The 27,787-nt window shown below is 33.7% G+C and overlaps 1 protein-coding gene across 1 annotated transcript; it reads left to right on the top strand.

Annotated features, from left to right (window-relative positions):
• The first annotated feature begins 9,925 nt into the window (after nucleotides 1-9,925).
• Nucleotides 9,926-26,938, top strand: LOC114326351 (gastrula zinc finger protein XlCGF57.1-like). The gene is made up of 2 exons (XM_028274687.2): nucleotides 9,926-10,271; nucleotides 22,354-26,938. Exons 1-2 carry the CDS (start codon nucleotides 10,070-10,072, stop codon nucleotides 23,652-23,654), a joined length of 1,503 nt encoding a protein of 500 aa, XP_028130488.1. The 5' UTR covers nucleotides 9,926-10,069; the 3' UTR covers nucleotides 23,655-26,938.
• The last annotated feature ends 849 nt before the right edge of the window (nucleotides 26,939-27,787 follow it).

A 27,787-nucleotide genomic window follows, 5' to 3' on the forward strand; every position in this document is an offset into this window, starting at 1 on the left:
ATCATGCGTTCTAATGCTAATGCTCCGTACGTATGGATAATTAGTGATAATATGGAATTTACACGTTGTATAATAGTGAGAGTAATTGTTGTTTTCGCGATTCATGATAAACAAAACAGTATAGAGTGTGTAAAAAATTTATGGGGAGGCTGAGCCTCCCTTGCCTCCTCTGACGAGCCGCCACTGGTACATATGAGATTACACACTGGAGCACAATCTTCCTCATGTGAAATTTGCAAAAAAGAATTTCCACGAAACTCTCACCTGAAAGAACATAAAAATACATACAGAGGAAAAACTTTTTACATGCGATGTTTGTACAAATAAGTTTTCACGAACTTCCAATTTAAAAACACATGAAAATACACACTGGAGAAAAATCTTTCACTTGTAGTCCAAGTAATGAAGCTTAAAATAGGACAAAACCTCGCAATTTTTACAGAATGGATCGATTTGCTTGAAAATTTGAGAGTAAGTAGTGGATAGTCTAAGGATCAAAATCTATATGATGTCGAAAGGCGCTTTTACCAAGGGGGGGGTTGCCACCCCATGTCGGGGGTGAAATTTTTTTATTATATTTTGACCGCAAAAGTTGGTAAAACCATTCATTCTAAGCAAAAAATGTTCTATATATTTTTTTGATAAAATTAATAGTTTTCGATTTATTCGCTATCGAAAGTGTTAGTTTTATTAATTATTTATATGGGAAATAAGCCACAATTAAAATGAAAAAAATAATTTTATTAACGTTTCGACGCCCAAATCGGGTGCCGTTGTCAAAATACAAAATATTAATTGTGGCTTATTTCCCATATAAATAATTAATCATAAAAATGTTAGTTTTATATTAAAAAAATTAATGTTTTTAATCAGTTTTCTGCAAATAACTCAAAAGTTTTCGTTTTATCAAAACAACTTTGCTTAACAAAAATGTACCTTTTGAAAAATCAACAAAACCATTTTTTAAAATTTTCTTTAAGACCAATAGTAATGGAGCTATACTTTATTATATGTTAGCTCTTCCTCGTCAAATGCTAAATATTGTAGTTTCAAAGTCAAAAGACGGAAAAACTATGCATTTTTCGAGGATAATTTGTTTAAACTAATTTGAAGTATTTAAAAATATCTATCTCCAGAAATAAAAAAAGTCTTTAGCTCAAAAATTAAGTGGCTTATAATGAAAAGAATGTCAGACCCTATATTTTTCAAAGAAAAAGTGATCGAAAGCAAACCCCTAATCACCACCCTGATTAAAATTAGTCATTGACCTTATTTTGTCTTCTTTATTTATGTATTATTAATAGGTTCTAGAAGTTTAACTGGTTTAGAATGATTAGTTTTTAAAAAAATGGAGTCAAAAGCAAATATCGAATTTTTGAAGTTTGGTAAAAAATTCCCTTTTCTTCAGAATAGAAAGATTATCATCAGAGATACGAAAAAATATTTAAATATGAAATTGTAGCTTATTTAATTCCCTAGAACCTGGTTTGAAAAAATTTTTTCTACGGTAAAAATTGAGTGAGCTATTGACAATTAAATCTTGTAATAACATGCAAAAATAACCTTTACCAACCCTTTCAAAGTCACCACTTTTTGCGACTGAGGATTTTAAAAGGATTTAATATTAATAGTCTTATAGATCTTGTATAAACCTACAAAATTATTTTTTACCAAACTTTCTTAAGATAAAAATTAAAAAGGTTACGGTTAAAAAATCAATATATATTTTTGAAAAAAAAAAAGAAATCCAATTGGAAGCATAATAATGTAAGTTAGCTTTGCTTTTAGTCATTGGCCTTATTCATTCTTCTTTATTTATGTATTATTAATAGATTCTAGAAGTTTGACTGGCTTAGAATGATTAGTTTTTAAAAAACAGGAGTTAAAGCGAATAACGAATTTTTGTAGCTTGGTAAAAAATGCCATTTTCTTCAGAATATAAAGATTAGCATCAGAGATACGAAAAAATGTAAAATTTTAGGTTATTCGACCATATAATTTTGAAGGTTTATGTCCGATCTGGGTTCCTGCCACTTTTTATATAACTTTCCCTTCTCTTTTATTTTTCCTTGTACTTCATTTGACCACCACCAAGTCTCATTATCTTCCAACTTCTTTCCTGACGTTTTCCCAAGTATTTCAATAGCTGTCTCTCTAATAATATTGGCCATTTTTCTCCAAATTGTGTTACGGCTTCCTTTCATGTTCCAACATATTTTTTCTACTATTCTTTCCCTGAATAGACCTTCCTTCTTATCTTTTAGCATCCACCACTTGATTTTTTGTGGTCCTCTCCGATATTTTTGTTTAGTTTCGCTTTTTTACTTCGATGTCCAGAACAAGCAGCTTATGTTGTTGGCTTACTGTCTCACTAATTATTACCTTGCAGTCCTTGCATTCACGTATGTCTTCTTTCCTTATCATGAAGTAGTCTATTTGGGATTGATGTTGTCCACTTTTGTAGGTAATAAGTTGAGTTTCTCTCTTTTTAAAGAATGTGTTAAAAATCGCCATATCCAATGCTGTTGCTAATTCTAGCATGTCATCTCCAGCTTCATTTCTAGTTCCAAAGCCTAATCCCCCATGTATTGTTTCATATCCTGTCTTGGCTTGGCCCACATATGCATTGAAATCACCTCCTATTATAACTTTCTCCTCTGCTGGAATATCACTCAGTACGTCTCCTATAATTGGTCATAGAAAGCTCTTCTTTCATTCTCACCCAGACCTGTTTGAGGAGCATAGACACACAACATTCAATACCTCTTTATCAATTACAAATTTTACTGACATCATTCTATCACTCGTTCTTACAACTTCTACTACGTTATCTTTCATTTCACTATCAGCAATTATACCAACTCCATTTCTAGTGTTACTACTCCCTACATACCACAATTTATATCCATCACCTAGTTCTTTCGCCCTTTGTCCTTTACACCTAGTTTCTTGAATACAAGCAATTTGAACTCTTCTTCGTTTGAGCGCATCCACTAACTCCAGACTCTTACCTGTAAGACTACCAAGATTCCAAGACCCTATCCTGATTTTTCTAACCTGTAATGGTGTTCCTCCTGAGATAGTCCTCACCCGGAGATCCGAACGGAGGCTCATTTTACTTCCGGGACATTTTACCTCAGGAGATGCCATCATTTCAGTATAAGTTTTTATTGCGTTTGGAGAAGCTCTTTTCATTATTATGGCCTGAAAATATTTTTGGACATTTGATGCCTGAATGCCTTTTCTATCAACACCATACCCTGCCCTGCACGTTTAGCCAATACACCACCAAAGTGCAGTATTACCCCACACCCGCCTGCACATTTCTGTGTAGGCCAGGATCCCTACTGTAAGCACTGCCCTATAAGCCAATGTATTGTTGCCCGTATCCCGCCACTAGGAAGCACGTACTTTATTCGGGATACGTTTATCCATTCTTTGTATATGTCCAAAAGAGATTAGTTGTTTTGTTGATAAATTATCTGTGATTGTTCGTTTGATTCCCATTATTTCTCTAACGCGTTCGTTGGTATTACTTTCTCTTCTAGATCTTCCTGTTGCTCTTCTCCAAAAATCCATTTTCGTTGCTCTCATACCTCACAGCTGTATATATCCTCTTTTTATTTTCTTTGCTGATGAATTGGTCCCATAAAATGCTGTTTAACATTGTGATCTTTTCTACCCGACGTATTTCTTTCCCTTATGACTTTGTCTAATGTTCCACCGTGCGAAATATTGATATCTAGGTATTTGTAGTCCTAGAAGTGCTTTATGGTGATGTTGTCTAATATAAGATCTTTTTGTGCTCCTCAAATGCACAAGTACCTATTAAATTTTCTTTTTATTCACTTCTAGACCCCACATATACTATTAAATTAATTTTCGAGCCATATAGTTTAAATCGTCATAATTTTGAGCCATTATTACTCGATCGTCTGCAAAGTTGAGCGTTTACCGTAGTGTTGGTGAAAGGTATCCCCATTGTTCTACATTTTTTTTTCAAAGTTTCAAAGTGGGAGATGTTTTTATTTTTGTTACATGTTGATTGTATAGTACTTTGAGGGCTTATATTAATTCCATAATAATATTTATGCTTTCCATTGATTGCCAATTGCCATGATTGATATCGTAGGTCGACGAACAACATACAAATCTCTTAATTCCGCGCCATCTTTTTTTCAATTATCTGGGTTAAGGAGAAAATGTGGTCAATAGTGGATCGACCCGTAAGAAATCCTGCTTGTTCTTCTGCTTCAAGAACCTATGATTCATGAGCTATTACTTTGCTTTTGCTGAGTCTATAGACTTTGTTGTCTATGTTTCGATAAGATATTTACTTTTTCAGTTATTTGCGAAGTTAGTTTGGAACGAAAGTTGCTTACAATTAGTCAATTTATGAATAGTAGGTAAACAGATTTCAGGAAATAAAAAAAATCCATTTCCGGATTAAAGTATTTTAAACGCACATTTTAGATGCACCCCCGAGAAGGGGTGAATATCACCCCCTAAGTAAAAGCAAACAACAGCACAAGTCCAACTTTGAAGTGGAGGGTAAGTAGAACCTATAATAATCCATAAGTACAGTGGCGGATCTACGGGGAGGGAGAAAGGGGAAATTTCCACCCTAACAAGGTCCAAAATTAAAGAAAAAATTGTTGAAACAAAAATATATTGGCTGACATGAAACTTAAACCACAGACAGACAAATTCAACCCAATAAACACGCGAGTTAGGAAAATTGAGGGAACTTAATTAACACATATAAGTTATTATTTAATGTCTTTTATGTAGTTTCGGTTTATCTTTCTTATGTCTTTTGGTTGGTATTTCATTGGAAGTCCCCCCCCCCAAAGCAAATTGCCCCTTCCAAGGCAAATGTCTAGATCCGCCACTGCATAAGTAAGTATGTATATCCAAATTTTCATGCAAATCGGAGTTATTCCTGAAAATATCGGAGTTGTCTGTGAAAATCATTTTGTGTAGAAATAGTTAGGATGTCTTTTGCAAAACGAGTTTCTAACCCAAAGTTTATGTTATACAGGGTGTCCAGAAACTTTACCGACAATCGAAGACAGGAGATTCCTCAGATAATTTAACCAAATTCACCTAGTCCGAAAATGCTTCCTAAGGGAGCTAGATGGGAGCTCTTTGAAGATGGCGCCTTAGTAATTAGTTTTTCTTAAATACCTCCTGAACGCTTCTAGTCAGAAAAACGAAAATTGGTACGCGTATTTATCTTTCAGAGATAAATCGATTACATCCATTGCGAATTTCTAGTATCGGTCATATGCGTCCGTTTTGGGTAGGGCAATGGTTATTTCATTGCATAACTTCTTTGTCTTTAAATTTCAAGCAGTTTGACTCTGGATTATTAAATTCTGAGGTATTCTAGTATTAAAGGGTACTCTTGCTTTAAGTCGGTCGGACACACCGTTTTCTAGAAAAACGATTTGAAAATTTTGCGTCTCTTGAATTTGAAAAAAAAAATTAATTTTTTCAAAAAAAAAAAAAACGGTGTATTTTACCAACTTGAAGCAAGAGTAACTATTAGTACTAGGATACCTCATAATTTAATAATCTTGAGTCAAAAATACTTAAACATTTAAGACAAAAAAATATGCGGTAAAATAACCGTTGACCTTCCCAAAACCGACGCATATGACTGGTACTAGAAATTCGCCATTAATGAAATCGATTCATCTTTGGAATACAGGGTGTCCCGAAAAGATTGGTCATAAATTATACCACAGATTCTGGGGTAAAAAATAGGTTTATTGAACCTCACTTACCTATATACAATAGTGTACACAAAAAAAGTTACAGCCCTTTGAAGTTACAAAATAAAAATCGCTTTTTTTTTCATATATCGAAAACTCTTAAAGATTTTTTAATAAAAATGGACATGTGGCATTTTTGTGGCAGCTTCATTTAAAAAAAAAAATACAGTGAAATTTGTGCACCCCATAAAAATTCTATGGGGTTTTGTTCCCTTAAACCCCCCCAAACTTTTGTGTACGTTCCAATTAAATTATTATTGTGGCACCTTCAGTTAAACACAATGTTTTTAAAACTTTTTTGCCTCTCAATACTTTTTCGATAAGCCAGCGTTTATCGAGATATTTTTAGTATTTTTCGAATCCACCACATATTTGTATATGGTTAAGTACGATTATAGAGACCTGTTAATAATCTGAAAATTTATTTATAATTTACATTTTTAGGTATATTTTGAAAAGGAAGCCACATCTCAATAAAAGGTGACTTATCAAAAAAAGACTAAGAGGCAAAAAAGTTTTAAAAACACTGTGTTTAACTAATGGTACCACAATAATAGTTTCATTGGAACGTACATAAACATTTTGGGGGTTTAAAGGAACAAAACCCCCATAAAATTTGAGTGTAAATATATTAAAAAAGAAGCCGCATCTCGATAAAAACTCGCTTATAGAAAAAATACTAAGAGGCAAAAAAGTTTTAAAAACGTGTTTAACTAATGGTACCACAATAATGAATTAATTGGAACGTACACAAAAGTTTGGGGGGGTTTAAGGGAACAAATCCCCCATAAAATTTTTATGAGGTGAACAAATTTCACTATAATTTTGTTTTAAAATGTTCCTGGCATAACAATGCTACATGTCTATTTTCAAGAAAAAATCTCTAATAGTTTTCAATATATTGAAAAAACTCGATTTTTATTTTGTAACTTCAAAGGGCTGTAACTTTTTTGTGAGCACATTTGTACTAAGGTAAGTTAGGTTAAATCGAACTGTTTTTGACCCCAGAATGTGTGGTATAATTTATGACCACTCTTTTCGGGACACCCTGTATAATTAAACGTACAAGTTTTCGTTTTCCTAATTAGTTTTTTTTTAAATTCAAAAAACGAAAAATTTTCAAATAGAGTTTTCTAGAAAACGGTGTATCTTATCGACTTAAAGCAAGATTATCTTTTAGTACTAGAATATCTCACAATTTAATAATCCAGAGTTAAAAATACTTACAAATTAAATACAAAAAAGTTATGCGATAAAGTAACCGTTGCCCCTACCCAAAACGGACGCCTATGCAGTGCCGGTTTAACACAGTCTGCCGCCCGGTGCTGATACGGATGCCGCGCCCAGGCTCAAAAATATTTCTTAACTTTATTTCAATTCAACAAAACATATTTTGAATACAAGTTTATTAAAATAAAAAAAACAATTACAACTTTTTTTGGTTTCAAACTTAAATGAAAACTAACAATATACAAGGAAAAAATTAAGGGCGAACTTCACAAAGTAAAATAAAAATTAACTTAATAACATTCAAACAGGTAACATCAGGTAGGTAAGCAAATACCTTTACTATTGAAAAGCTTGTTTTCTTGATTTTACTGAAGCGAAGTTTTCGATGATGTCAGTTATATTTAATTCATTTAGCAGGTCCTCGTTAATGGATAAGACTGCTAAGGAGTTCAAATTTTCTTGGGAAATTGCATTTCTTAAGTAGGTCTTTACCCTTTTTAGTGTCGAAAGAGAGCGTTCGCCACTTGCATTTGCGACCATTATGGAGAAAAAAATACGCAGGCAAATATTAACGTTTGGAAATTAAGATATTAATTTATTTTCGTATAAAGCCTGTACCAATTCTAAAGGAGTGTCTATTTTTAATTGGGGAACAGACGTTAACAAATGATTTAATTAAATGAACACATTCTTGGGGAAAATACTCGTCCAAATTCTCCTTGTAGTTTTGTTGTAATTCGGTTGCCGATCTGAAAATATCTTCATCTTCCATAGCTTTTAGTTTAAACAAAAATTCAAATGCTCTTGAACAAGATTTATAACTATCAGATCGGCGAATAATCTCCGACTTAAGATTGTCTATTATACAAACATAACATTGTGTTCGCATTTTCTCTTTTTGGCTTAAGCTTGCCTACGAATTCATTTCTCCTAATTGCAATTTTTTTTATAATCCTCTTCTCAGCATAATTTTCGTTCCCTGTTAACAACATTTCTAAGGCCTCGTAGTGATCAAAACGATCACGTAAGAAATCAAAGTAATCTGCTAAAGATGATAAGAGATGAGCGGTTGTGCTTAAATCCATATTTTCCTTTTGTACTGATTTATTCACTTCATTAACCCTTTGTAAAACGTCAAGCCAAAATGATAAAATTATTCCGTTTTCCAACAAATCAAGTTTTTCCGATAGAGAAGCTGCTTCAACTCTTACTATGTTTTTCTCATTTATATTCGTTGATATTCCAATCAAACATGTTTTAATCAAACCGTAATTGCTTTTTAACGCTTTTACGGCATCAAAACGAGAAGACCAACGGGTTGTACTCACTCTTTTAGGTAACAGTGTCTGCCCCGACTCAGCCGAATCCTTTATTGCACGAGACAATAACTCCCACCTATGTGTAGACACGGAGAAAAAATTGTAGATAGCTGGTACCAACATAAAAAAAAATGTTGCTTCCAAACAACAATCTGCTGCATTTTGGACAACCAAATTTAAAGAGTAAGCAGCACACGCCACAAAGAGAGCTAAATCATTGTAAGCTTTAATACGTGCTTGCAAACCAGAATACTTTCCACTCATATTACTGGAATTGTCGTAAGACTGGCCTCTACAGTTCTTAATATCTAATTTCAAAGACTCTAACATCCCAATAACTGTTTCCTCAAGTTGTTGTGAGCTATGCCCAGTGTTTTTACAAAATTCCACGAATCTTTCCACGGGATTCCCTTTATTGTCACAATATCTCAAAATCACTGTAAGTTGGTCATGGTGTGTTATGTCAGGTGTTGAATCTACACTTATAGAATAGTATTTGTTTGCCTTAATTTGTCTAACAATTTCATCAATGACTCGATTGGATAAAATATTCAGTAATTCGTTACATATATCTTTTGATAGATATGACGTTTTGCCCTTACCTAAATTTGCTCGTTTATTAATATGATCTTTCAAAAATGGATCATATTCTGACAATAGTTCCAGTAAACCAAGTACATAGTTTCCATTCCGTTTTTCGCCAATTATTTCATGAGTACCTCTAAATGCCAATTCCCTGGTAGCCAGAAACTTTATTACACTTATGATTCTTTCTAGTACTTTCACCCAATATTAAGTGTTCAAGTAGTACCTAAGCAGTTTCTGTTTTATTATTTCGGCGCAGCGCGCCGGCCGGCGCCCGTCAGGCCGTCTGCCAACCCAAACGTGTATTTAGCGGTGTTCGCACATTATTCTTAAACGCTGTAGAATGATATAATTTTACGGCGCGCGGCATGTTTGTACGTTATCTGACATTTAGATAACATAAACTGAACACAGTGCATAAACCATATAGGTACGTCGACGTTAATAATAATAATTTATTTATAAATTATTGTTAAGTTTTCAAGTTAATGATAAAACAGAAAATTATTTTATTACCATAATCATATAATTTCGGAACAGCACGCGCTTCGCGCGTACCGCCCTAGAACCATCAACCGCCCGGTGCTACAGCACCCAAAAGACCCCTGGTTAAACCGGCGCTGCGCCTATGACCTGTACTAGAAATGCGCAATAGATGGAATCGATTTGACTCTGGAAGATAAATACGCATAAAATACCAATTTTTGTTTTTCTTTATAGAAGCGTCCAGGGCTTATTTAAGAAAAACTAATTACCAGACGCCATTTTTAAATAGCTCTAGCTCCCTTAGGAAGCATTTTCGGACTAGGTGAATTGGGCTAAATTGTCTTAAAATTATCTAAGGAATCTCCTGTCTTCGTTTGTCGGTAGAGTTTCTGGACACCCTGTATAGTTCTCTGGTGGTTTTATTACAGAGGAAAAGTCAGCAAAGTCGCGATTGCGTTATCGTGGCAACGCCGGCAACGGTGTAAGGAAATTAAAATGTCAAAGTTAACGGCGTCTTTGCGTCAACGTCAAATGAATGTCAAAAGAATTTATTTACATAATTTGTTTACATATTTACAAATACAAATAAAATATAAAACTAGACAAAAAACCAATAAGCAATAATTAACAACAAACTGAGTATATTATTATTATAAAACAAAGTTTAGTCAAATGGAAGTAAAACAAGAAGTTAATGAAAATACTTGTAAAGTAGAAATAGATAATAATGGGGTATGTGATGTTCCTTTGGATACTCTCAAAGTTGAAATGAAAGAGGAAGAGGAAACAGTTGGTTATTTAGACTTAAAGGAATACCATTTAAAGACAGAAATTGAAGATGTACCACTTACAGAAAGACAAACAAAGGAAGAAGGTAAATAGCATTTAACTAAAAAAAAACAAGAACAAATTAAGCTATTTTCCCAAAAAGGAATAACAAAATGTTTTCTATACTCTACATTAGGATTACATGATTATATAGTACTAACACAGGCCTTTTGGACCCATAGCTTGACAACAACTGTTCCCCAGTCTTTACGGTCCTTAGTTTTTCCTCTCCAATTCTTAACACATTTCTCTTTAAAGTTTTTTTCTGATTTGTCTAGTCATCTCTTTCTTGCTCGACCTCTTCTTTTGTCACTTATCCGTATATTTCAAATGTCTCAAATATCTCAATCTTAACGCTTTTACTACTTCAGATATTGCAGGCTCCTTAAAAAGACTCATCTCCTCATCTTTAACACCTCCAAAAATTCTTCTCAATATTGTCCTTTTCCATACATTTATTTTTTATTCTTATGTTTGGTTTAGCATCCATGTTTCTCTTACATGGAGGACTTTCAGTCTCAAAACTATTTTGTATATTTGTATTTTGGCTCTCTTCTTGACACATTTTTAAATGTAAGGATTTTGTGTAATACTCCTGGTTTAACATTTTCTGGACAACATTTACCTTAAGGGTCCAAGAATATAGCTACAAATCTAATGAAATTTAGTGCTTGGCAGTATTGTCATGTTCTTAGAACCAATCCGGAAAGAGCATGTGATATATTAATTAACTACATCTCTCTCTTGTCGTTTCCCCATTACTGAGGATCGTGATTTCTTCCAATATTCCTAACAATGTTTCTCCATTGGTCTCTATCTTCAGCTGCTCTAAGAGCTTCGCACAATGAGTTTCCAGCTGAATTCTTTATTTGGTCGGACCATCTAGTTGGCGATCATCCTCTTCATCTTCTCCCTGGAACGTTTCCAGAAACAATTAATCTCTTCAAACTGTCATCACCTCTGCAAACCACGTAACCAAAGAATTGCAGTATTCATTGCAGACAAATTTTGTGGACAGCCTTTTTTAATCTTGAGTTGGTTTAGAATGGAAACATTTGTCCTATGAGCTGTCCAAGGTATGCACAGCATTCTTCTCCAGCACCACATCTCAAAAGCATCAATTTTTTGGTACTCGCATGAGCGAAGAGTCCAAGTCTCTGCTCCATATAGAAATATTGAAAATTCAAGGGCATTCACCAGTAGGATGGCGCGAAAAAAGTCAAGTTGATAATTCTGTGTCGCTATAGTGCAGAAAAGTTGCGTTTGGTAATAACAAGAAAAACAAAAAAATAATTATTAAAATCGGACTTTATCTTCCGATCCCGCAATGGACCTAAAGATTATGAAAAAAATTCAATTTTACCTTTTTTTTCAAAAAAATTTATTTAACCTTCGTGTAAGTTTTATTTATTGCTATATTAAAATGTATTTACAGTTTGCGTGGTTGAGTAATAAAAAAAAAACGCATTTTTTACAAAAACACAAAAAACATTACGCATTTAATGAATATCTTCCCGAATAACGATCCCGCAAGATCAATCAAAATCTATAAAAATTGAAATTTTTGATGATTTTGATAAATTAAAAAGCATTTAGTTATCTCATTTTTCTGTTACATTGTGAAGATCTTCGCTTGTTAAGATATTGTATGACAATATTTAAACAACCCAGAACTCAAAACGAGGGGGTGGTTGCACTTCTAGCTCCACATACACCCTTGTCTCCAACCAACCAACCAATGAGTGTGTGGTTTTTACATTATTTACATATGTACATTTCTTTTTCATCTGTTTGTGTCCAGCTCTTAAACACCAACTTTGTAGTGTGATTTCTTGATAAAATCTGGCAGCATGGACCTTGATTTAAGTGTTGTCCTGATGAATCCATCTCTCGATTGGGGCCAACATAATTAGCATTAGATGATGCTTCTGTGACCAACTTTAGACATCGCTCGTCAGGTTGCGTGTGGCAGGGATAGTTTTGTACATTCCAGTCTGTCATGTCGACCGATGTAAATCAAGAAGTTATATCTTTATTTGAAACTCTTATGGTGGAGAAGATAGTTTTGTAACATTCCCGTCTATTATTTTAGTTTAGTCCTATGATTTTTTTTATCAAGTAGTAAGAGAGGAAACACATTAGAGAGCTAGGACTAAGGAGAGTGTTAAAAGCCGGACAGACTAAAGCCAAGGGCAAAAGTATTAGAATTTTCATCCCTCCTACTTTACATTTTCAAGCACAGGACTACACTAAAATAATAGACTAGAATGTTACAAAACTAACTTCTTCATCAGTTCTTCGAACAGTTTCAAATGAAGATATAAGTTCCTGCATTACATCAGGCTACATGCCAGGCAGGAATGTAAAAATCTATCCGTGCCACACGCAAGCTGTCAAGCGGTGCGTAAAGTTGGTCATGGAAGGATCATCTAATGTATAATGTATGTGGGCCTCAATAAAGGGGCAACACTTAAATCAAGGTCCATGCTGCCAGATTTTACAACCAAATCACAATACAAAGTTGGTGTTTAAGACTTTAAGAGCTGGACACAAACAGATGAAAAAGACATGTACATATGTAAATAATGTTAAAAACACACACTCATTTGTTAGTTGGAGAAAAGGGTGCGTGTGGATCTGGAAGTGCAACCACCCCCTCGTTTTGAGTTCTGGTTTGTTTTAATATTGCCACACAAGCGAAGAGCTTTACAAATGTAACAGAAAAATGAGATAACTAAATGCTTTTTAATTTATCTAAATCATCAAAAATTTCAAGTTTTTATAGATTTTGATGGACCTTGCGGGATCGGAAGATATTCGTTAAATGGGTAAAACCATTTTTTTATCACTCAACCATGCAATCTGTATATAAATTTTACTATAGCAATAAATAAAACGTACATGGAGAATAAATAAAAGAATTTAAAAAAAGGTAACATTTCATTTTTTCCATAATCTTTAGACCCGTTGCGGGATCGGAAGATAAAGTCCGATTTGAATAATTGTTTTTTTGTTTTTCTCGTAATTACCAATCGCAACTTTTCCGCACTATAGCGACACGCAATTATCAACTTGACTTTTTTCACACCACCCTATTCACCGTCTCATCTTGATATTTTGAGAGATAGATCTGTATAAGATAGATTAACTACATAGACTAGGTAAAATAACGAGAAAAATTTTTCATAATAAAAATTTTAACTAACAGTACTTAATAAAACAGTATTCATGTACCTTCATTTCAAAATAATAAAGAAATGGTCATAAAATTGATATCTGCTGAACATCTGTGGCAATCTGGTAACCACAAATTCATACGTTCTGACTCTGTTGCCAAAGCTATCTACTAATCCAGTGGTCGGCAAAGTGCGGCTCCAGAGCCGCATGTGGCTCTTTGGCTTCTTAAGTGCGGCTCTGACACAAATATCCAAGGAAAGCCCAATATATTTTTGATTTAAAAAAATTTTAGGAAAAAATTACATCATATTTTAATAAATTAGCATTTGTCAAAAATCTTCTTAATAACAGAGTTAAAATTGTCTTCTTTTCAAATTGACATTGGTAGCTTTAAGATACAATTGCTGGATTTAAAAAACAAAGAGATATGGCGCTCTAAATTCGAACGTATTTGTGTTGAATAGGAAACATTGGAGAAGAAAAAAATGTGATCTTAGTTCACAACACAAGTGGTCTGCATTGAATAACCTGGAGAAAGAACACATGATCATTTTCAATGTTTGGAATAGTATTCCTGACTCTTACTATCAGCAGAAAAAGCTGGCGTTTGGTGTTGTTTCCTTTTTGGCTTCTAAATATATATTCGAGCAATCTTTTTCTATTGAGCAGGTCCGTGGCGAGCGGGTTTGGATGACAGGATAGTCTGGTCTTGTATGTGGAATTTACAGCAGATATTCCTTCGCTAACAGTTGGTAGCTGTAGGTCGTGGTGTAATCTGTGGTTCATAACATACCAAGGGGCATTGCAGATCTGGCACAATACTTTTGATTGGAATCGTTGAAGTTTTTGAATGTTAGTGTGATAGATAGATAGATAGAATTTATTCGTCTAGAAATTTATACAATGTATACAACATTGCACAAATTTATCTGACTAGTCAAAAAAATATTATATGATTATATAAATGTAAACACATTAAAAAAATAGTACATTAAAATTTACAAAAAAAGAAAAAAAAATACATTACAAGAAACACATTAAAAATTTAAAAATTCTTCAATACTGTAAAAAGCATGGCTAACTAGAAATGTTTTTAGATTTTGTTCAAAGCATTTAATAGTGCCAAGATGCATCTTATGTATCCCGAATAAAGTACGTGCCTCCTAGTGGCGGGATACGAGCAACAATATATTGGCTTATAGGGCAGTGCTTACAGTAGGGATCCTGGCCTATACAGAAAAATGCAGGCGGGTGTGGGTTAATACTGCACTTTGGTTGCATTGGTGGTGTATTGGCTAAACGTGCAGGGCAGGGTATGGTGCTGATAGAAAAGGCATTCAGGCATCAAATATCCAAAAAATCTTTTCAGGCCATAATAATGAAAAGACCTTCTCCAAACGCAATAAAAACTTATACTGAAATGATGGCATCTCCTGAGGTAAAATGTTCCGGAAGTAAAATGAGCCTCCGTTCGGATCTCCGGGTGAGGACTATCTCAGGGGGAACACCATTACAGGTTAGAAAAATCAGGATAGGGTCTTGGAATCTTGGTAGTCTTACAGGTAAGAGTCTGGAGTTAGTGGATGCGCTCAAACGAAGAAGAGTTCAAATTGCTTGTATTCAAGAAACTAGGTGGAAAGGACAAAGGGCGAAAGAACTAGGTGATGGATATAAATTGTGGTATGTAGGGAGTAGTAACACTAGAAATGGAGTTGGTATAATTGCTGATGGTGAAATGAAAGATAACGTAGTAGAAGTTGTAAGAACGAGTGATAGAATGATGTCAGTGAAATTTGTAATTGATAAAGAGGTATTGAATGTTGTGTATGTGTATGCTCCTCAAACAGGCCTGGGTGAGAATGAAAGAAGAGCTTTCTATGACCAATTAGGAGACGTACTGAGTGATATTCCAGCAGAGGAGAAAGTTATAATAGGAGGTGATTTCAATGCACATGTGGGCCAAGCCAAGACAGGATATGAAACAATACATGGGGGATTAGGCTTTGGAACTAGCATTGAAGCTGGAGATGGCATGCTAGAATTAGCAACAGCATTGGATATGGCGATTGTTAACACATTCTTTAAAAAGAGAGAAACTCAACTTATTACCTACAAAAGTGGACAACATCAATCTCAAATAGACTACTTCATGATAAGGAAAGAAGACATAAGTGAATGCAAGGACTGCAAGGTAATAGTTAGTGAGACAGTAAGCCAACATCGAAGTAAAAAGCGAAACTAAACAAAATATCGGAGAGGACCACAAAAAATCAAGTGGTGGATGCTAAAAGATGAGAAGGAAGGTCTATTCAGGAAAAGAATAGTAGAAAAAATCTTGGAACACGAAAGATTGCCCTAACACAATTTGGAAAAAAATGGCCAATATTATTAGAGAGACGGCTAATGAAATACTTGGGAAAACGTCAGGAAATAAGTTTGAGGATAAAGAGACTTGGTGGTGGTCAAATGAAGTACAAGGAAAAATAAAAGAGAAGGGAAAATTATATAAAAAGTGGCAAGAAACCAGATCGGATATAGATCTTCAAAACTATATGGTCGCCAAAAAGGAAGCGAAAGTAGCAGTAGCAAAAGCTAAAGCAGAAGCGTATTCAAACCTATACGATCAACTTGATACCAGGGAAGGCGAAGCAAAGATATATAAAATAGCCAAACAGAGAGCAAAGAAAGCAAGAGATTTTAATTAGATTAGATGTATCCGAGATGAAAATAATAAAATACTAATTCACGAAAAGGATGTCAAAAAGAGATGGAGAAAGTATTTTGACAGTTTATTAAATGAAGAATTTGACAGACAGCCTGTCGAGTTAACGGAGACAGTAACAGCAATGGTTACCAGAATAACAAACGAGGAAGTGGCTCAAGCGCTTCAAAAAATAAAGAAAGGAAAAGCAGTAGGACCAGATAATATTCCTGGGGAAGTATGGAGAGCATTGGGAAAGACAGGAATAAGTTGGCTAGCAGGTCTATTTAACAGAATTATGGAAGTTGGACAAATGCCAGACGAATGGAGAAGCAGTATATTACTACCTGTCTACAAGAACAAGGGAGACATACAACAATGCACAAACTACAGGGCTATAAAACTACTTAGCCACACCATGAAAATATGGGAGAGAGTAATTGATAGACGGATACGTGAAGAAACCGAAATATCCGATAATCAATTTGACTTTATGCAGGGCAGATCAACAACAGATGCAATTTTCATTGTGTAAGACAACTGATGGAAAATACAGGAATAAAGAGACCAACGCTCATATGGTATTCATTGATCTTGAGAAAGCATATGATAGAGTTCCTCGAGAGATTCTGTGGTGGGATCTCAATAAGAAAGGAGTCCCTGGCGAATATGTAAAGATTGTGAGAGATATGTATGAGGGAGTAACGACTAGTGTTAGGACAGGTGTGGGAGAGACTGATAAATTTCAGGTGAAAGTAGGATTGCACCAAGGCTCGGTGCTTAGTCCTTATTTATTCTCATTAGTTTTGGACCAGATAACATCGAAACTACAGGGTAGTATTCCATGGTGCCTAATGTATGCTGATGATGTAGTGTTAATAGGAAATAGTGAAAGAGACTTAGAACAAAAACTGGAACAGTGGAGACAAGCTCTGGAGGAAAAAGGTTTAAAACTTAGTAGGACAAAAACAGAGTATTTGGAATGTTCATTTAAAGATGGAGTTACTACAAATAAAATAGTATCTTTGGATGGTGAAATGATTGTGAAAAGCAATAGTTTTAAGTACCTAGGATCGGTATTACAGAGTAATGGAGACATAGATGGAGATGCATGCAGTAGAATTAGAGCTGGATGGATGAAGTGGAAAGAAGCGAGTGGTGTGTTGTGTGACAGAAAAATTCCAATGAAGTTAAAGGGAAAATTCTATAAAACAGACATAAGACCGGCTATGATGCACGGAACTGAATGCTGGGCAGTGAAAAAGAAAGAGGAACAACGAATGTATGTGGCGGAAAGAGAATGCTTAGATGGATGAGTGGAGTGACAAAGAAGGATAAAATTAGAAATGAGTATATTAGGGGAAGTCTAGGTGTGGCACCAATTGATGCCAAAATGAGAGAGCATATGTTAAGATGGTTTGGTCATGTTCAACGTCGAGACGTTAATCACCCAATACGAAGAATAGCTGAAGTGCAGATTCCTGGAAGGAGTAGGAGAGGAAGACTAAAGAAGACCTGGGGGGAGACGTTAAGGCAGGACATATTGGTAAAGGGGATTAACATTGATATGACCCAAGATAGAATTGTGTGGAGAAATGCAATTAGAGAAGCCGACCCCGCATAGGGATAAGGCAAAGAGAATGATGATGATGATGATGCATCTTATGTGTCACCGACATGTCACTGAACTTATTAAAATATTTGATCCCAATGTAGGTAGGAGCATGCTGTGCCACTCCCAGGCGGGAAAAAGGCTGGTATATGTTATCCTTGAGGCGTGTGTTATGTGAATGTAGATCAACGTTCCTAAGGAATGTTTGCTCATGTTTTTTTATATACATTATTAGTTGTAAAATATATAGGCTAGGAAGAGTCAAGATGTTAGCTTTTATAAATAGTGGTTTACATGATGTAGTTGGTGATACTTTAAACATAGTTCGTAGTATTTTTTTGAGATATAAAAGCTCTATTCATGTATGGAGATGAGCCCCAAAATATTAAGCAGTACTGAAGGACTGACTGCACCAAGCCATAGTGTTACTTGTTGTTCCCCATATTTGTGCTGCATATAGCCATATCGGTTTTAAAATACATTTATAAATCAGAAGTTTGTTCTCCAGGCTGAGATTTGATTTTCGACTCATGTACCAATACATTTTCCTGTAGATTAAGCTGAGTTGAAGACGTTTCTTCCAGATGTGGGTGCCTCAATTAAGTTTACTGTCTAAATGAATTCCCAGCTATTTTATGACGGTATTGACTGGTAGTGGAACGTTATTTATAGAAACCGGAGGCGGGACACCTTTTTTTAAAGTAAATGTTATCTGTGTTGATTTTAAACTGTTGACTTGGACTCGCCACAGTTTAAGCCAGCTCTCTAGTTTAAAAAGATGATTTTGCAATACCTCGGATGCTTCTGTTGCTATAGAATTTGAAGTCGTGACAACTGTGTAATCCGCATATGTAGCAATTGTTGTATTAATGGTGGTTGGAAGATCTGATGTGTATATTAATAGACCTGGATCCCGCGTAAGAAAGAAAAGTTGATTAATAGCAAGCTAAAAATTTGTTAATAGCTTAACGGTGTCTAGTCGGACAAACTTTGATGCACGGGAACACTGGAACAGGGGAAGTTTTAACTGTGGAGCATGATAAACGTGTCGTCCTGACAAGTTTATGATTGTGAAAAATAACAAGTTGTTTTTAAGTTTATTCGATAGCCAACGTTATGTAATATATGAGAAAATGTTTCTCCGACAAAAATGTTGGGCATTTTAACGAGTCCGACACATAGAACATGTCACATCACAGGAATTATGTTGGTGATGAATAGCGGTCTGATTTTTGCATGCGAGTTTAATGAAAGGTTAAAAAAGCAATTGGAAGTTCTGTCCGACAAAATTAATGGGAAGTTTTCGTAGTCGGACATTCTAAACAGGTAAGATATAGACAAAAATGCTGGTGATAAATAGCTTTCCGACAAAGACGAAATTTAATTAAGTAAATTATTCCTTACCAAGAATGACTGTTGTCGGAAAAAAATAAGGGGTAGATTTTGTAGTCGGACAATTTAAAAAAATAATTTTTGAAATTTCAATAAGGGGTGATTATTCTATGTCAAAAGTACCTGCAATCAATTACAATCGATATCTTTCGATTTATCTCAACATCATTTAGATACCTCACTGTAATACATTTATAGTAGATCAGGCAAGTTATATTATGGATTGAGTGGTCTAGCTATTTTTGTCTGACACATGCGCGGGATCGCTTGGTTAAAAGAGATAGATAGACCACCTATCGACTTTTTGCACTGTATTCCCTGTCTACCCTTATGTCTATGAATACATTTCCCTTTAAGAAAAACTGTCACTTTTGACAATAATTCATAATAAATTGCAATCGTAACTTCAAATTTAAACTAATCGATTTATTTTGGCAGCAAATTATTTCTAGCCATGTGACATATTAATTACATTATTATTTCATTTGTAGAAAGTGGAGAAAAATTACGTTATACAATTTTAGTAATAATTTATTTAGGTACCCTTTTTCAATCAAGCAAAGCATTATAGCACGAAGAATGATATTCAATAGCATTTTCACAATTATCTGGCAACTGAACCTCATTGAATTGATGACCAAGTATTTTACTAACTTTGTAAAATGTTCGAAAATTACTCAAAAATGTTCCGTTGAATGGTTTCACTTTTGATTTGGCGACTTCAAATTTAAACTGTTGACACTCAAAAATAGACACAAAAACACTCCATAGTTAATATAAATTTTAATTTCCAACACACGTGGCAAACAGAAACTCAGAGACCATGTATTTTCAAATACTACTTTGTATAGCACAAAGTGTCACACTGACAAATGCAGCCTTCTAATACATACTTCTAAGCATAATGTGTCATATTTACGTCTATTCTTATAAGCACCGAAGTTTTAGACTCTTCACATTTTTCAATGTCGTTTACAGGGTTAAGATTTGAGTATGGAAAAAAATGTATACAACGTTTTTTGTAGGAAATTTTCCGTACTTTCTGATGCGCCTAATTAGAAAACCCTAAGAGATTGCTTTCATATGTTCTTTGACATTTTTTATTATCATTTTGAGAATATCTAGAACAAACTCCACCCAAAAAAAGCATTGTTTTGAAATATATACATGCATTGATACTTACCTCACTGTTTTTGGAGTGTGCATGTATATATATGCAGATGCAAATATGTGAATATAAATAATAATATACACCTAAAATAGCTTTATCAATATGTGACTAAGTCATTCTGAGAAAATGTTTTTTATTTATTTCCTTCGATTTGCCCAAACTTTTTGTCCGACATATAACTTTTTGCGTTACAAAATATAATTTGTACATAAACAAATCAAAATTAGCTTGCTATTTATCACCAACATTTTTGTCTATATCTTACATGTTTAGAATGTCCGACTAGGAAAGTTTCCCATTCATTTTGTCCGACAGAACTTCCAATTGCTTTTTTAACCTTTCATTAAACTCTCATGCAAAAATCAGACTGCTATTCATCACCAACATAGTTCCTGTGATGTGACATGTTCTACGTGTCGGACTCGTTAAAATGCCCAACCTTTTTGTCGGACAAACATTTTTTTATATATTATATAACGTTGGCTATTGAATAAACTTAAAAACAACTTGCTATTTTTCACCATCATAAACTTGTCAGGACGACACGTTTATCATGCTCCACCGTTAAAACTTCCCCTGTTCCAGTGTTCCCGTGCATCAATGTTTGTCCGACTAGACACCGTTAAGCTATTAACAAATTTTCAGCTTGCTATTAATCAACTTTTTTTCATACGCGGGATCCAGACCTATAAGTAGAGTGTTGGTCCTAATATGCTTCCTTTTGGAACTCCAAAATATATTGGAAACAGGTTAGTAATTTCCACACCTCTTTTGACTTGAAAAAGTCTATCTGTCAGATAGGATCTTAATAATAAACTTACGGGATAAGGAAATATAGAATTCATTTTGGAAATAACACCTACATGCCAAACTTTGTGGAATCCCTGTGAGACATCTAGAAATGCAGCTGTACACTAATTTTTGTGTTCGAGCGAATTTCTGATAGTTTTTACCACCCTATGAATTTGCTCGATGGTACCATGTTGTTTCCTAAAACCAAACTGATAATTAGGTAAAACATTGCTGCTATCTAAGATAGGCTCTAGTCTTCTCAGGAAAAGCCGCTCTAGCCAATGTAAAAATATGATCTCTGACTCATCTGCTTTTTCAAAAACCTCATTGATATTTATTGTACATTTTGTTTATATTCTCTTTGCTAATATTTTGTGTACTGTATTCAGCAAGGCTATTCCTCTATAGTTTGAGTAGTCTTGCCTATTTCCTTTCTTATATATTGTTATTAAGAGTGATCTGTTCCAATATCTAGGTATTTCTTTCTCTTATATAATTTCTGTGAGCTCATGTAATTCTTCTGCTAATTTTTCTCCTCTATATTTAATAAGTTTTGGATTTAATCCATTAAAATATTTTATTTTTTACATCCTCCAGAGAAAATTGATGGATGATTATTTCTGCTATTAATTATTTTCCATTTTTGCTAATTATAAAAAGGGGTATTTTTCCTATTGCATTGCTGATATTTTGAACTTCTTGAAAAAAAAATTTTTTTTCTGTATAAATAATGTTTCTATTTTCTCTATGTTTTTCCCAATGAACTTCAGTGTTCTTGATCTATAGATGTTTTTTGATGTTCTTCTTTTCATTTCATATTCAGCTCTTAATGATAGCTTTCTTGTATTTTCTATCAAACCACTCAGTTTTATATCTTTTTGTTTTCATGGAATTGCATTTTTGCTGCCATTTCGATAAATCTTTCTTTTCTACGTTTTTTCATCTTTTATCGATACTCCCATAGGTGACATGCAGGTTGTGTTTTGCATTCTCGTCTGCAAATTTTTGTCCACATTTTTCTCCTTTTAGTTTTTTTATATTTAAAGTTGCTTCTAGGGTTAAATTACTTTTATTTTCTCTTTCAAAGGTCTCAGCGAGAAATTAAATGCTTTTCACCTTTTTAAAGTAGGTACCTACATTTCTTTTATGTTTTTATTTTTCTTTTATTAAGTTGCCTTCTGGTATCTATTCCTCATTATTCTGTATAGGTAATAATTCAATTTGTCATTATTTTGTTTTTATTATGTAATGTGATATTGAATTAATATATAAACATATTTTAGGTCTGTCGTGTGAGGATATACAAACTGATGCCATTGATGTATTTAAAGAAGAACACGATATAATTAACGGAAGTTTAAATCAGACTGTTTCTGCCACTACAAATATAAACATTGAAGAAAAGATTTGGGCATGTAAAATTTGCTCTAAACACTATACAACAAAGGAAAATTTAAAAATACATTTGAGATCGCACACTGGCGAAAAACCTTACAAGTGTGAAATTTGTACCAGAAAATTTACAACCAGTTCCAAACTAAGTGAACATGTGCGAAGGCACACTGGAGATAAACAATTTGCATGTGAAGTATGCAGTAGGCAGTTTTTACTAAATTATCAATTAAAAATACATATGAGAGTACACACTGCAGACAAACCTTTCAAATGTGAAGTTTGCACTAAAGAGTATACAACAAATTCCCATTTAAAAGAACATATGAAAATACACACTGAAGAAAATACATTTACATGTGAAATCTGCCTCAGACAGTTTCCACTAATCCGTCGATTAAAGGAACATTTGAAAATTCACACTGGAGAAAATATTTTCACATGTGAAGTTTGCAATAAACATTTTCCACGAAATTCTAAATTAAAAGAGCATATAAGAATACACACTGGAGAAAAACCTTTCACATGTGAAATTTGCCATAAACAGTTTCCACGAAACTCTAAATTAAAAGAGCATCTGAGAAGACACGCGGGAGAAAAACGTTTCACATGTGAAGTTTGCACTAAACACTTTATGACAAATCCCCAACTAAAACAACATCTGAAAATGCATACTGGGGAAAAACCTTTTACGTGTGATATTTGCGCAAACAAGTTTGCAAATGCTTTTAATCTAAAAACGCACATGAGGGTACACACTGGGGAAAAACCATTTCAATGTGAAATTTGCAACAGACAGTTTTCACAAAACCACCAATTAAAAATACATATGAGATTACATACTGGAGAACAATCTTCCACATGTAAAATTTGCAATAAACAACTTCCACGAAACTCTCAATTGAAAGAACATATAAAAATACATACTGGGGAAAGACCTTTTACGTGTGATATTTGCTCAAAAACGTTTTCACGTAGTTATAATTTAAAAACACATATGAAAATACACACTGGAGAAAAATCTTCCACATGTGAAATTTGCAATAAACAGTTTCCACGAAATTCTCAGCTAAAAGAACATATAAGAATACACACCGGGGAAAAACCTTCTGCGTGTGATATTTGCACAAAAATGTTTTCACGGACTTCCAATTTAAAAACTCATATGAAAATACACACTGGAAAAACATAATATTTATTTATTTTACTGTGAAATTTACTCTAATATCTGTGCTTAAAGCGAGTTAAGTCCAAAAATGGTCGAAATTAGCCAATGCACTAACTGCATGTTAGAATTTGATGATATCTACATGTCCGTATAATTTGCCGAGTCGAATTCCGTTCCTAAACTGAGATATTCATTTTTGTACAAGTGAAAAACAATCAATACTAATTGTGTAAAGAGTGTTAATTCCTGAACTTGACATATCACTCTTTACACTAAGCATTATTTCAGATATAGGAGGACTCAGTGTGTAAGTCCAACAATTTTGTGACTTAACTATGACTTAACGCACTGTGCACTAATAAGTTATTACGTTGACTCTCTATAACTGAAGAAGAAAGGAATAAAATAAATCAATTTTTAATTGAAATACCAGCTTATGAAAGCCACTACTCAAGACGAGATTGTGGAAAAAAATTTATTTCTCCACATTTGACGTTTGCCACTATATGAAGAATACAAGCAGTCCTATCTGAAAGCAGTTTAAAACCGGTAAGCTATATTCAGTTTTGTGAGGAGTTCCACAACTTAATTTAAAATTTAAAAAGCCTAAAGTACATACCTGTTCAAAATGTAGTATGTTAGACATGCAACTAAAAGTATGTTCTGAGAATGAAAACCAGTAGCTTTTAAAACAAAACATGACCACCTTGATAACACGGAGTATGCGTATGAGTCTAAAGACAAAGAAGATTAAAAAGTTACGATTCAACCAAAACTGTTACATTTGACATGCAGCAATGCCTTTTCATTCCACTCGTGCATAGTTCTGTAACCTCCTACAAACGCCAACTTTGGACTTTCAATTTAACAGTCTACAACTGGAGTCATGCCACAATTTACTGTCCTTTTGTTATATATAAATTTATTTCTGAAGCTATAAAACCTGTTGTAAAAAGTTTGACCATGTACTCAGATACATGCGGTGATCAAAACAAGAATACTCATGTAGCTGCTATGTCTATGGCAGCACTGCAGAATTCTCCTAACTTAAAAGAGATTAACCATAAATTTTTGGTACCTGGTCACACGCACATGGGTGTGATACATCACACGGCCTTATTGATGAAAATAAAACAGCTTTTGCTGGAAACATTCGTCATCCTCATGATTGTGCCCAACTTATACAAAGCACTGGTAAGAAACGCCTTTTTGTGGCGAAGGAGATGAGTCAAGATAGCTTCTTTGACTTTGCTAAGCTACTAAAAACCGACCTTCAGCAGCGCAAACATGATGTTGGATACAATTTTAGCTGGGGAGATGTACAGTGGCTGAAGTTTGTCAAAAACTAGCCTGGAATAATTTACTATAAGAATTCCTTAGACCTTAATCAACCGTTTCAATGCGTTAGTTTTAAAAGAAGAGACAAAGAAACCATTAGCAAAATGGAACCTATACTAAAATCCCAATAAAGATGCACTAGAAATAAACAGACCAAGATACTAGTGATGTTGAGAAAGTAACTATTCGTTACAAAGTACTCGTTACTTACGAATACCGAAAGTAACGATTACTATACAGAGCGGTAAACCGTTACTTTGATTACTTTGATTTCTCTGATTACTTCGCTACTTGGTACCAATCGTGTCAGAGCGAGTACCTATTTTGATTTTGAGTATTGTATTTACTCGGTTGATATCGGAGTCGGACCGGTATTCCACGAGTGTTCGGTATCAGTACAGTTAACTAAAATTTTATCTATGAAGGGCGAAGTCTACGAAGAGTTTTATAGGATTACAGGGCTCTGAGAAGTAGCTGAAACAGTCGTCTATACGATATGTCGAGGTAGATAAGTCACAGAATTTCACAGATGTTAGTTCTTTTGCAAATAAAAATGCAACGCGTTAGATTTTAATAATAAATACACAGTATTCTTATCAGGCCGAGAAAAAAATAGCTTATATTGACCAAAAAATATATAGAAATGATAATATTTCTAGACTATGATCATCAACTTTATTTTGACATGTAGGTATGGCATTGTTTTTATTAGACCAGGGCATTTAACACTAAAAACACAGGAATAAATCTTTTTTTTTTTAATATAGTGGGTCCATAGACTCTTGCAACTTTTTGCATTGTATTTAGGATTAGGATGACGTCTGGTAAAAAGTCTACAATAAAAAAATAGGTGGAACTGCATTATTACATTTTAAAGTGTATAAAATGCATCGAAAAATTCATAAACATGTTAAAATCAGTATATTAAGGGCCAGATTTTCTTATTTCACGGTATTTGGGGTCACTGAACAGGATTTTGCAATTAGAACCGACCTGCACCTGGGTGCCCACGGTTACTGCTAAGGTAAATCATCTAGAGTTTCGAGGGTTTGTTTTTGGTAATTAATTGATTCAAACAGATTACTCGAGATTACTGATATTGTGGAGCAGCAATGACAAAACAATTACATATAATTTAACTTCTATCCATTAAATAGATCGGTGAAGGTCGTTATATCGGATCTTATACTTATACGAAATAATGAGAAATGCGATTCTCGATATGATTACCGGTACTCAAATACAAAAGTAACAAAAGTAATCAAAGTAACGAATACTTTAAATGATTACTTTATACAAAAGTAACGATTTGTAACGAATACTCTAAAGTAACTATAATCAACATCACTACAAGATACGTTGAATGTTACTAAGAGCACTTCCGAATCATGATTTACAATGTATAAACTTTGTTAATAATAATTTGGGATTGTAATACTATTATACAATATATATACATTGTAAATTATGATTTGGAAGTGCTCCTCGTAATATTCAACATGTCTTGGTTTGTATATTTCTAGTGTATCCTTATTGTGATTGTAGTATAGTTCACGTTACCCAGGACAAAATCCTATATCTAATCAGAAAAAAATGAACGCCTCGAGCCGTTTCCATACATTTTACCAGTATTTTACCAATTCTCTGAAGACTTAATAACCTCAAATAATGAAGCAGAGGATTCCTACCCTAATGACGTTACTCATGAAGAACATGAAGAGACTAGTTGACAAAAGAACGAAAGTAAATGTGAAAACCATAAAAAAAATGACAACAGCTCAAGAAAATAAAACAAAGAAACAAACTGGCAGGAAGAAGGGAAAAAATGTAAATACTAAACAATAAAACTTCAAAAAAATATTGATTCGTTTTTCATATCAGTTTTTCTTTATTTTTTGTTATTAAATACAACTTTATTGGTTTATGTATCACTTAAATGAATAAACAGAAATTTTGTCTTGTTAAATGTTCTTGTTTTATTATTTATTAAAACCTACTTTATAAAAATTACCATTATTATTATTAAATATTATTTTTTTTTGCTTTTTGTAATAGTTTGTGTTACGCGTTAAGCGTGTTAATTTCATGATATTTGTGTAAACTGTCCATGTCAGAAAAAGTTTATTATTTTTTTTATAATACTTATATGGTTTATTTATATTATTTGTTGATTATGGTATTGTCAGAAATAAATATCTAATTGATCAAAAATATTTAAAATAATTTTAAAATATACATTCTTATAAAAACTCCAAAACTATAACTCAAACAAATTATTGCAAACTTGAAATGCCTTTATCCCAAAACAGTGTTTTGAGACTTAACTCTCTTTAAATCACTAAAATCACATTAAACACGCAATTGGACTTCCTATGTTTTGACCCAAAATGACCGGAATGAATGAAGTTGAAGTGGAACTGTGGGAACCTGTTATAACTTTTTAACTGGAAGTATATATTTGTTCTCATCTTGCTAAGGGTCGTTGAATAATATATCGCTTTTACTATTTCGGCAACTTTAAAACAGTATTTGTTGACCTCCTTTGTAATTCTATCTGTTCCAAAAAAAGGAGAAATTGGGTTTACAGACGGACAGACAGACTGAATAATTCAAGGTTTTCACATTTTGATATGGTAAAACGGGTGAAAACAGCTATTGTTAGTATCAATTAAAAATACATACCTATGAGAGTATATGTACAGTGGAGATATGCCTTTCACAACAAATTCCCATCTAAAAGAACATGAAAATACACAATGGAGAAAATCCAATTAGGTACATGTAAAATTTGCTTCAGACAGTTTCCACTAATCCGCCGA

This window comes from Diabrotica virgifera, chromosome 7 (assembly GCF_917563875.1).
Source record: "Diabrotica virgifera virgifera chromosome 7, PGI_DIABVI_V3a".
In the NCBI taxonomy this organism is placed as follows: domain Eukaryota; kingdom Metazoa; phylum Arthropoda; class Insecta; order Coleoptera; family Chrysomelidae; genus Diabrotica; species Diabrotica virgifera.